At 37.8% G+C, this 12,858-nt stretch overlaps 1 protein-coding gene across 8 annotated transcripts in view; it reads right to left on the bottom strand.

The window, feature by feature from the left end:
* LOC102542792 (uncharacterized) overlaps window positions 1–12,858 on the bottom strand; it is a 93,300-nt gene that overhangs the window by 17,112 nt on the left and 63,330 nt on the right. For all 8 annotated transcript variants that reach the window (XR_012077829.1, XR_012077828.1, XM_072972248.1 and 5 more), the window contains exons 2-3: window positions 6,664–6,790; window positions 6,293–6,388 (exon numbers count right to left, since the gene is read on the bottom strand). Coding sequence is in view for 6 of the 8 variants with exons in the window: in XM_072972248.1 (XP_072828349.1) it covers window positions 6,293–6,388; window positions 6,664–6,790 (223 nt within the window). In the remaining 2 variants the exon portion in view is untranslated. The remainder of the gene's footprint in view (window positions 1–6,292; window positions 6,389–6,663; window positions 6,791–12,858) is intronic.

Raw genomic sequence — 12,858 nt, forward strand, 5'->3', positions numbered from 1 at the left:
TATCTAGAATCTTACACTACTGGAAAGAACAAGCCCCCATGATGGATAGTTTTTCTTGTAGGGACTTTAAAAGGCTTAGAAATTATTTTTACCTGAGGGAAGGCAGTATACAAAGAAGATACCATGACCAGGGCAGTCTCCAGATGGAGATACACTTTAGGAGATGGCTTTGGAAGAGTAATATTATTTGCTAATAAGCAAATGAGTTAAAATGAGCTAATGAGTTACAATCTGATGTCTGACACATCAGAGGCTCATATGGATCTCTAGGCTGTTGTACCCACCCTTCAGGGTTTCAACTTGTGATCTATGACTGACAAGATGAAAAAGACTTTTAAAAAGAAAACCCTACAGGTAAAGCCTTGCTGGCCAGCAAAATAATCATCTAATGCCTGGAGTCACAGAGGTTTTCCCTAACTGCCTTGTCTGCTCTGGCCTTAAACTTCGCCAGACTGAAAGCAGGTGTGGTCATACTGCTCAATGGCAGCACTCTGACAGTGTTGAGAAACATCCCTGTGGTGCTATAAGCTATGGAAACACCATGGATCCTGGCAGAACTGTCTGTATCACTTGTTACCTTGCTAAAGGCTTATTCTAATAGCCTGTACAACCAAGATTACAAAAGCTGCCTGAATTCTTAATTTGTGATTCTTGTGGAAGGCACAAGGTAGTGGGCAGGGCCACCCATTTCTGGGAGAGTGTATCAAATCTGGATTTCATCCCTCTTAGAGGAAATCTCACCACTGTTGACTTCTCAACAATAAGGAAGAATGAGTCTGATTCTATTTTCCTCACCCACTTCTTGGTATATACACCTCAGCAAGGCAGTCATAGTATTAAATACTGCTGTCTTCAGAATGGGATGGTCTCTGGCCTACTAACTGGGTGACAAAAAAGCTGTGTGTGGGGAGGGGGCATAGATCTGTTTTGAAATTTCTGAAAATTCAAGATCTCATCTGGACTCTGGTGACATCCTTGGTGTAAAGCTGGAAACAAAAGTCTTTTTTCTCCCTGAAGAAATGTATTTATGTGCTAAAATGTTAGAGAGAACTCAGGATCCTCCAAGGGAACAAAGGTTTTTATCCCCTTTAAAAAGAGGACAGAGGAAATCTACCTCTCTTTTATAGAAACATGGCCAGGTTAATTTTATCAGTGTTCTTCACCTGCAATACTAACTTTGCATGTATGTGTTGGACATTTGGCTTCTGTCTCATTGCACCAAGAATAAGATATTAAGGTATGTCAGAATCACACAGTTATTACCTGTCTTTAATAATAATTCATCTGTACTGTTCCAGAAACTACATGTATTTTATTTATCATAATATTAACAAAGATAAATATTAAAAACAATCTGAAATTTTAAATCTCCACAAAGAGATAACTTCAGACCCAAATGGCTCACAATCTTATATAAAATCATCCACAGAATTGAAAAATGTGAAACAATGCTCAACGCATCTTATGAAAATGAAAATAATATAGTCTTCAACCCCAAATGTGGAAAGTTTACAATAAGGAAAATTACAGGGTAACATCTCCATGGACACACACAAAAAAATCAAATTCAGTAATCATAAAAACAATATATTATGATCAAAGATGATATATTTCAGAAATATCAGATTGGTTTAACATTTGAAAATCAATTAAGACTACTCACCATAATCACAGAACAAATAAGGAAAGCCATATGGTTATCTCACTACATGCAAAAAATAAAGCATTTGGGCAATTTCAATATTCATAATTGTTTAAAAAGTCTTAGCAAACAAGGAATGGAAGAAAACTTCCTCAAAAAATCAAGGGTATTTACAGAAATCTTTCAGTTAACATCAAAATTAATGGTAAGATACTGAATATTTTTTCCCTGAGGTCAGAAACAGGATCCAGATGTTCACTCTCACTACTTCTATAAAACACTTTCCTAGTACACCTAGCCAGTACAAAAGGCAAGGAAAAGAAAAATGGTATAAAGATTGGGAAGGAAGAAGTAACTTGTCTTTATTCATAGATGATAAAACTGTTTATGTAGAAAATTTATAGAAATCTGCAAAACAACTACCAGAATAAGTGAATTAGCAAGGTTGCAGGGTCTACGACCATTCCACCCTGAATGAGCCCAATCTCATCTGATCTTGGAAACAAGGTTCCAGGATACACTGTAAATGTGTAAACATCAACTGTTTTTCTATATATTCCCATTAAACAATTAGAGAATAAACAGTTCAGATGGTATAAATGAAAAAATGAAAACAGTATAAAATATTTAGGAACATATTTAATGAAAAATTGGAAAAACTGCTAAACTGAAAACCACAGGACCAGGGAGAAATTGAAGACCTAAGTAAAGGTACCATGGTCATGGATTGAAAACAGCATTGCTGAGATGTCAATTCTCCCCCAAAATAACCAATGACATCTTAACAACAACAAAAATAAGAAAGTCCCAACAGGGGTGTGTGTGTGTGTAAACTGATGAGCTGATTCTAAAATTTTATGAAAATGTAGAAGACCTATTGCAGCACAGAATTTTCCAGAATATCTAAAAACATAGGTATCATTTTAATATATTCTGTAGATTAAAGATATTCCTGGCAACATTCTGTATTCATGCTGTATAACAACCAAGCAATCTTGACTAAAGCAGCAAACCTAGAAGGCTAAAACTGCCAGATATCAAGACTTATTAATAAGTTATAATGCTGTAATAAAAGACAATGTAGTATTGTCATAAAGTTGGACAGATCATCAAAAAGAACAGAACAGAAAGCCCAGAAATGTAATCACACATAAATGATCACCTGATATATAAGATAAAACTGCAATTCAATGAAAGGATAGTCTTTTAAGTACATTTCTGTTCATCAGAAGATATCATTAAGAAAGTGATGACATAGTTTAAACAAGGTACTTTTCAATACATACTATTGACAAAAGACTCATACTCAGAATAGTTTTAAACAACTATAAATCAGTATAAAAAGACCAATAACTCAATATAATAAAAGTAAATGACCTGAATAATCACTTAAGTAAAGGAGATATCTCAATAGGCAACAAACATATGAAAAGATGTTCAATATCATTAGTCACCAGACAAATGGAAATTAAAACTTCATGAGGTAACACATCACAATGACCAGAATGGTTAAATTAATTAGACTGACAATATCAAGTGCTAACAGGATGTAATGCAACTGGAACTCTCACACATGGATGGTGGTGATATAATTTAGTACAAACATTTTGGAAAACTGTGTAAGCTAAATATTACTAAAGCTAAATATGTGACTACTCTATACTCAGCAAGTTTATTTCTGGTTATACATCTAACAAAAATGATGTCCTCCAAAATATACACGCAAGAATATTTATGGAAGAGGAAATCAAAGTGGCAGCAGAGGAGAATGCTGAGTTCACCTCCCATGAACACATCAAAAATAGATCTATATTTGGAGCAATTCTCACTGAAAACAATCTGGAGACTGGCAAAAAGACTCTTATACAACTAAGGCTGTTAAAAAAAAAAAAAGACCCACAGGGAGCTGGAAAGGAAGGGAACAGAAGCAATCAGTTTGGGACCTGCACCCCTAGTAGGGATATTACACAGACTCAATGATCCTCCCCAGGGAGTGGGCAGTTCAAACCACATACTGGGCACCCCAAACCTGGGGCCCAACACTAGGAAGACAAGGCCCCTTGGCTGGTATGAACATCAGTGGGACTGGAGATGGCACTGTGAGAAACATGGGACACCGCTCATGAAGAGCATGTCACACATGCTTGCCTGCTCAAAAACGAAGGCAGATGAGGCAGGCTGAGACTTTCATAACTCTGGCTGGTTTCCCAGGACTGCCTCCCAGACCACACCAACTACCCGCTCCTGCCCCTTTTACTGCATGGCACAGCTCCTCACTAGGGTGAAGGGTGCTGCTGCTGAGAGTGCACACATGGGGGACAGAGCTGGACTGGACCTGACACTACACTGAATGTGATAGTGGGCGTTACTGGTGCTGTCAGGGACAGTAGACTGGGAGTGTCCTGGAACACTACATGTGCCAGGACAACTACAGTGGGCATACACTCCAGCCCCTCTTGCTCCTGTACTGCTTCCTTCTGAGGAATGGAACCAGCTCCCACTCAACCCTCAGGGCTTCTGCGCTAGCACCTTAAGGCTATGGTACCTACAAGTCAAAAACTGACAATGGTTTTTCTTGTAATAAAAAAATCTCCCAGCAAACAAAGGTCCAAGACTGGATGGCTTCACAGGGAAATTCTATCAAACACATAAAGAGCTAATATCTATCCTTCTCACACTATTCTGAAAACTGAAGAGAACAAAACACTCCCAGATTCATTCCACAAGGTGATAAGTACCCTGATACCAAAACCAGACAAAGACACTATGAAAACAGATTATAGGCTAATATTTCTAATGAATATAGAAGCAAAAATCCTCAACAAAATATTAGCAAACTGAATGCAGAAATATATAAAAGGGTCACACACCATGATCATGTGGGTAAATTTGAGAGATGCAAGGATGGATCATTATCTGCAAATCAATCAATGTGACACACATTAATGAAAGGAATAAAAATCCCATGATCATCTCAATAGATGCAGATGAAAGCATTTGATCAAGTTCAATATTCATTCATGATAGAAACTCCCATTGAAATGGGTATAGAGGGAGCATAGCTCAACATAATGAAGGCCATATATGACAAACCCACAGCCAACATCATACTCAATGGTGAAAAGCTAAAAGTCTTCCTGTTAAATCCAGGGACAAGACAGAGATGCCCATTATCACTACTTGTTAACATAGTATTGGAAGCCCTAATCACAGCAATCATAGACACACACACACACACACACAGAATAAGAGGTGTCCAAATTGGAAAGGAAGAGGTGTAACTGTCACTGTTTGCAGATAACACTCCTGAGTATATAGCCAAAGAAAACAAAAACACTAATTGGAAAAGATACATCCACCCCAATTTTCATAGCAACATTATTTACAATGTCCAAGACATGGAAACAACACAAGTGCCCATCAAGAGATGATTGGATAAAGAACATTTGGTATGTGTGTTTGCGTGTACACAATGGAACATTACTCAGTCATAAAAAATAAATTGTGTCTTTTGTAGCAATGTGAATGGACCTAGAGAATATTATGCCCTAGTGATATTAGTCAGAGAAAGACAAATTCTGTATGATACCAATTATATGTGGAATCTAAAAAACATACACAAATGAATGTATATGCAAAACAGAAACAGACTCACAGATACATAAAACAAACTTATGGTAACTAAAGGGGAGACTGAAGTGAAGTGGGACAAATTAGGGGTCTGGTTTAACAAACACAAACTACAGTTTATAAAATAAATGACCAACAAATAGATATTGTATAGCATAGGGGATTATAGGCATTATCTTATAATAACTTTAAATGAAGCACCTGAAACAAATACATTATTGTAAATCAACTATATTTGAATTGAAACAATTTATAATACCCTTTTTCAAATGCCCCAAATTTCAAAATAAGTTTATTTAAGAGAAGTATGTTTCAAATGTGTACCCCAAATGTGTTTCAGTAATAAAATGGACAGATAAATTCTGGAATAGTCACAATGGAAAACTACACAGCAATACAAAGCAAAAACTCCAAATATATACAATACACATGTATCTGACAAACATAGCGCTGATCCAAAGACGCTAGATACTATATACACACACACACACACACATATATATGTGTGTGTGTAGTATATATACACTATATAGTGTGTATGTATATATAGAGTGCAAATACACATACAGTACATACTGTATGACTGCAGTTATCTGAAGTTAAAAACAGGAAAATTTAATCTGTGATAACAGACGGAAGAGATGTTATTTACTGGTAAGAGGACACCAGGGAGCCTCCTGGGGTGCTAAAAAAAAGTTCCACCTTGATAATGGAAATATCGGTCTGTACATACACAAAATTGTATTTACTTGAACACTTAAACCCTGTGTATTTAACTCTATATATACCTTTAAAAAAAAAAAAGAAGGAAACCATTTGGGTATGAGAGTGACAATAGGAGATACTGGGTGACTCAGTGACTTTGGATATTTGAGTCATGTCAACAAGCTGCTTCCAAAGGTCCAGAGCCACTAAAAAGTGACTCCTAAAGACCATTTCAATGGCTTTAATCTCTGAACTAACCCTTTGTGATCCAACTTCCTCCTAACCTCCATCTGGCTCCTACTCACACTAACTCACCTGGGACACTCTGGCTTGAGGATTCTTCCTCTAATATCCATGGCTCCTCTCCTTGCTCCAGCTTGAGGATCACTTCTGGCTTAGGGATGCAATATCCTGTAAATGAGAATTGTATCATGAGACAAATTGGATGAGTTTTGGGGCCTTTGAAGGAGGAGGACAGTATACCTCAAAGAGAGTACAATTAAAAATGCTCATTTAATCCTGTTATGGGACAGAGGACAACACATTCTTTCTGGTACCCACAAGGGATAAACTGTCCTTTACCTCTGAGTCCCCAACCTAAACATTATTATATTCTACAAAACTTCCACAGGTAAATAAAAAAGGACATGCGTACTGGGGGTCTACATGAAACAAGTGCTACCTACCCACTGAGAGGAGGTGGCTGTAGGTCTCCAGCATCACATCCCTGTACAGGGCCCTCTGAGCAGGGTTCAGCTGCTGCCACTCCTTCCAGGTGAAGCCCACAGTCACATCTCTGAATGACAATGATCCCTAGGAAAACATATTTCTACTCAATCTGAAATGGTCTGAATCAGGTGATGTGGGAAAAAAAGTGTTTAAATACAAATTTTTACCATTTTTACTATTGCAAATTGACCAGAAATGTTACAAAGGACCTCTATTATATAACTTGCTTTGTGTTACACTTTGTGAGTAAAAACAGAAATCATAGTAGAAATACCACTGGTGAATTAATTTATTACTTAAGGGAAAAATATCTGCATGCCCTTATGTGCCCAGATCTGTACTAGTTTTGGGGAATTCCAAGTTGAATAATATACTCTTCCTGGTCTAAAAAAAACTTAATCTTATAATGAAACATATAAAGACATACCTACCATAGGACTTAAAGGACCCACAGCACAAATCTGTGCAACACAGACAGAGATCATACAGGGGTTCTGTGCAAGTTCACATGAGAGTGTTAGCACCTTGGATTTGACTGAGCAGATAAAACTTTCAGTGATTAAATGTAAATACCAGTTTCTTTATAAATATATACCAAAACATCAATGAAAGTTAAGAAGACCTGAAAAAATGTGGTAAATCAACAGACTGCACAACAGGACAGGAGAGCAGGTCTGAACCTGTGATAAAATAAAGGCTGCAGAGGCAGGGGGAAGAGATTCTGGGGTGGAAACAAGCTCATCTATTTGACTTAAATCCTGTTAGAGATCTCCAAATATTTAATCACTCAACTAAATCTCTAAAATTCTTGAGCAACCATCAGTTTTATTTATATCTATCTATAAATTAAATAAAATACTGTCAATTCACATTTGAAGAGAGCTTAATTCTGTTATTTTTCAGATAAAAATGTAAATAGACCAGCTAATATTTTCTTCCCATGCCCTAAAGGATTGACAATATATGATGTGTGCAGAACCATCTTACACACTCCTCTGGGGACTTGCTCCTCCCTTCCCCCACCTCCACTCATCACAGGTCACTGCTGTGAACAGCAGGAAGCCAATCATGCAATGGGAATACACATCTCTGTCCCAGTTATACAAACTAATTGTCACTGAAGAAGCAATGATCCCAGAGTAGGGTGGAGCTGGACTGACTAAATTAAGGGGGGCAGCACTGAAGATGCTACACAGGGAACTTGCTGAGCAAAGGGAGAGAGGAAGAGTTTACTCCCAGAGAGTCTGTGCAATCTGCCCTGGAGGTTCTGGAAATTTTGTCAACTCTGGAGAAACAGAAGGAAGAGCAGTGACAATGAGATGGATACTAGACATACATACAGGACTCCAAATGTCTTCAAAACATGGAAGTGGAAATACTCACTTAAAGGTGAGAGAGATGATTCTGGAATTCAGGAGAGGGGTCTACAATGGAAATAAGGATATGGGTGAAAATGGCAATGAGACAGACTGAGTAAAGAGATACCAGCACAGAATGTGAGGGAACACCAATATCTGAGTGGCTGGTAGAAAAAAGAAAAAAGAAAAGTAGGCTATGAAGGCTGAGAAGAAATTTCCTGAAATCTGAGAACACAATCAGATGACAGAGAATAGTGGAAAATAATGAGCACAATTTCACAAATATCTGACATTTCCAATTAAAGATAATGGACTTAAAACACACATCTGCCTCTGATGCCTCCAATAATAGAAGTGGAAGAAACAATAAAACAAAAATAAAACAAACAAATGTGCAAGTAACAGAATACACTAAAAAAGACAATTTAATGTAACTTCTGGATAATATCAGCAAAAAACATCAAATGAAGGAAACTAGAGGCACATTGCCTACAATTTATAGAAACACAGGTAGGCAGAAGCGGCAGCTTCCAACCACAGCCAGAGACCACCAAGCTCTAAGCCTTCAAACCAGGCAGGGGTCAGCACAGGTAGTCGGATGGCTGACTCACTGCCAAAACAAGACTGCCAGGGCACCTTGGTGGCCCCCTACTCTGTGGAGACCCAGCAGTTAGTTAAGACTAAAGCTGATGAGCAGCCATTCTCTAAAGCTGGGACACATTAAAAAAATAGATAAATCTATATAGTCAGCCCTTCATATGCCCAGGTTCCGCATCCATAGATTCAACCAACTGTGGATTGAAAATATTTGGGGGGAAAATTCCAGAAAGTTCTAAAAGGAAAAACTAAATTTGCCAAACACCAGCAATTACTTTTGTAGAATTTACATTGTATTTACAACTATTTACATAGTATTTACATTGTATTAGGTATTAGAGTAGTCTACAGACTATATAAATTATATGGGAGGGTCTACCATAAAGAAGGCATGAATATACAATGGGGGAAATATAGCTTCTTCAATAAATGGTGCTGGGAGAGCTGGATAGTTACACGCAAGTGTCAAACTAGACTATTTTCTCATACCACATACAAAAATAAACCCAAAATGGATTAAAGACCTAAATGTAGGACCTGAAACCATAAAACTTCTACAAGAAAACACAAGCAGTACACTCTCTGACATCAGTCTTAGCAATATGTTTTGGATATGTCTGCTTAGGCAAGGGAAACAAAAGCAAAAATTAACAATTGGGACTACATCAAACTAAAAATGTTTTGCACATTGAAGGAAATTATCAACAAAATGAAAAAGCTGCCTACTGAATGGGAGAAGACATTTGCAAAAGATATATCTGGCAAGAGGTGAATACCTAAAATATACAAAGAACTCACACAACTTGACATTCATTAAAAAAACAATTAAAAGTGGGGAAGGGACTGAACAGACATTGTTCAAAAGACATACTGATGGCCAATAGGCACATGAAAAGGTGGTCTACAGCATTAATCATCAGGGAAATGCAAATCAAACCACAGTGAGATATCACCTCACAACTGTCAGATGACTATTATCAAAATGACAATAACAAGGGTTGGCAAGGATGTGGAGAAAAGAGAACCTTCATGCACTAGTGATGGGAATGTAAATTTGTGCAGCCAATATGGAAAACAATATGAATACTTCTCAAAAAATTAAAAATAGAACTACCATATAACCCAACAATTCCAGTTTTGGCTATTTATCTGAAGAAAATGAAAATACTAATTTGAAAAGAAACTTGTACCTCTCTGTTCAATGCAGCATTATTTACAATAGCCAAAACATGGAAGCAACCTAAGCATCCATCAACAGATGACTGAATAAAGAAGATATGGTATATATGTACATATATACATAACAGAATATTCCTCAGCCATAAAAATGAATGAAATATTGCCATTTATGACAACATTGGATGGACCTAGAAAGTATTATGCTAAGTGACATAAATCAAAGACAAACACTATATGAATGCACTTATATGTGGAATCTGGAAAACAAAACAAATGAACAAATACAACCAAACAGAAACAAAGTTATAGATACAGAGAATAAACAAGTGGGTGCCAGAGGAGAGGTGGTGGGGTAAGGAGAGAAATAGGTGAGGAATAGTTTTTTTTTTTCCTTTTTCAGTTTTATTAGGTAGGATTATTACAGTCTGACTACACATACATATTATATTCCACGTGAAATAGGTGAGGGATATTAAAGAGGCAAAAACTTTTGGTTTACAAGATAAATGAATCACTGGTATAAAATGTGCAGTGCAGAGAATATAGTCAATAATTATATGATATCTTTGTATAGTAACATGATAACTAGGCTTATCATGGTAATCATTTTGAAATGTATACAGAATCACTATGTTGTATACAGAATCGCTAACATGGTTCTACAGGTCAATTATACTTCAAAAACAAGCAAACAAATTCATAGAAAAAGAGATAAGATTTGTGGCTACCAGAGATGGGGTAGGGAGGCAGGAGGAGGGAATTATATGAAGGTAAACAAAAGGTACAAACTTTCAGTTATAAGTACTAGGGATGTAATGTACAACATGATAGAGATAATTAATGTTGTATGTTATAAATGATAATCTTTAAGAATAGTATATCTTTAGAGTTCTCAGCAAAAGGAAAATATTTTTTCTATTTCTTTAATTTATCTATATGAGAAGATGAATATTCATTATGCCTACTATGGTAATCATTTCATAATGTAAGTCAAATCATTATGTTGTACACCTTAAACTTATATAGTGCCATATGTCAATTTTATCTCAAAACTGAAAAAACATTAAAAAATAAAATGTATAGGAAGATGTGAGTAGGTTTTATGCAAATACTACACCATTTTATGTAAGGGAATTGAGTTTCTGCAGATTTTGGTATCCATAGGAGGTCCTGGAGCCAACCTCCTGCAGAGACCAAGGGATGACTGTATATGGACAATACAGACAGTTCTGACCCAAGTGAAGCCAACTAAGAAATGCAGCTCCTCAAACTTCAATCCTCCATAATAGCATGTAGTTTTGTTTAAAGCAACTACTTAATGAAACAGATCTTAGTACTCTAATTTCAGGATATACCATTCTCCATTTCAAGAACTGAAGGGGGACCTCCTGCTTGCTTGCCTGCCTCCTTTCAGCCTGGCCTGAAGGAGAGTCCTCCCATGTCCATCCCCTACCCACTCACCTACAGAACCTTCTGGTGAGAGTCTGCAGTAAGATACATCCGTATCTGCATCCTTACCTACCAAGTCACCTGTGTTAATCAAACTAGATCTTCAGAGAAAAACAGGAGAGGAAAATGATGACTTAACAAACAAGAAGAAAAAACTAAAGCATTAAAAGTAAGCCACCAGAATGAACAGAATGACTGAAGAGTAAGGGAGGAAGTACAAAAATAAGGGAAAGTTTTGAAATATTCTAAATAGAATCCTCAATATGTTCAGGAGAATATTGTTTTTCTGTAAAGTGAGAATAGTTAGCTATAGGAATCCATCAGAGAGAGAAGACAAGATGGAGGAGTAGTAGGACAAAGAGCTCGCTTCTCCTCATGACTACAACAAAACCACAACTGATTGCTAAACAACCACTGGGTAAAAAAGATTGGAACTTAGGAAAAAAGATCTTCTTCAACTGGAAACATAAAGAGGGAGCCACAGAGAGACAGTAGGAAGGGAGTGCTTGTGGTATAATCTGGGCCCCAAACCCACTGAGTGGGCAACCCACAAACTGAAGAATTAAGTCACAGAGGCCCTCTCACAGGAGTGAGAGTTCTGAGCCCCACATTATGCTCCACAAGCCAGGGTTATGGCACTGGGAGGAAAAAATCCCAGGACAACAGGTTTCGAAGGCCAGCAGGACTTAACTTCAGGATCCCCATAGGATTGGGGGAAACAAACTTTATTCTCTTGGGAAACACACATACAGAATCTAATATGTGCCAGTTCCAAGGGCAGAGGCAGTGATTTCGTAGGAATCTAGGGCACACCTGCCTGCTGGTTTTGGAAGGTCACCAGGGGAGTTAGGGTTTGGCTGTGGCTCACCCAGGGGACATAAAAGCTGGTGGTGAACATTTGGGGAGTGTTCAACTACATTAGCTTTCCTGGAGGCTGTCATCTTGATGGGGCCATCAGCACCAAGACCTACCCCACACATCAGCAGACCTCCTGAGCCATAAACACTTCTAGACATGCCCCTAAACAGGGCCCTAACCACCAGAGGTCCAGAAGCAAGCTTCACCCAGCAGTGGGCAGGCACTGACTCCTACTGCCAAGAAACCTGTGTAAGCTTCTAGCTCAGCCTCATCCAACAGGGGGCAGGCACCATAAGTAAGAAAGCAGCAAACCCAAAGCCTGTGGAAGGAGTCCACAAACACAGGCCAGACTCTACCATGGGACCAGCTGGACTCTGGCCCTTGGGTGACAAGAGAAGAATGTACTGCTGGGACACACAGTATGTCTCCCACAGAGGGTCACTTCTCCAAGGTCGAGAAACATAACTAACCAACCTAAAAATACAAATAGAAAGATGGAAAGTATGAGGAAGCAGAGAAATATCATCCAGGCCAACACACAAGTTAGAACTCTAGAAGAAGAAATAAGTGACGAGTAGATAGGCAATCTATCCAAGAAAGAGGTTAGACTAATGTTGATGAAGCTGTTCAGAGAACTCAGGAGTAAAGATGCACTGGGGGATGTTTCAGCAAAGAGTCAGAATAAAGAAAGAATACCCAAAGTTGAAGAAT

The sequence above is a fragment of the Vicugna pacos genome, chromosome 11, assembly GCF_048564905.1.
Source record: "Vicugna pacos chromosome 11, VicPac4, whole genome shotgun sequence".
NCBI classification, from domain to species: domain Eukaryota; kingdom Metazoa; phylum Chordata; class Mammalia; order Artiodactyla; family Camelidae; genus Vicugna; species Vicugna pacos.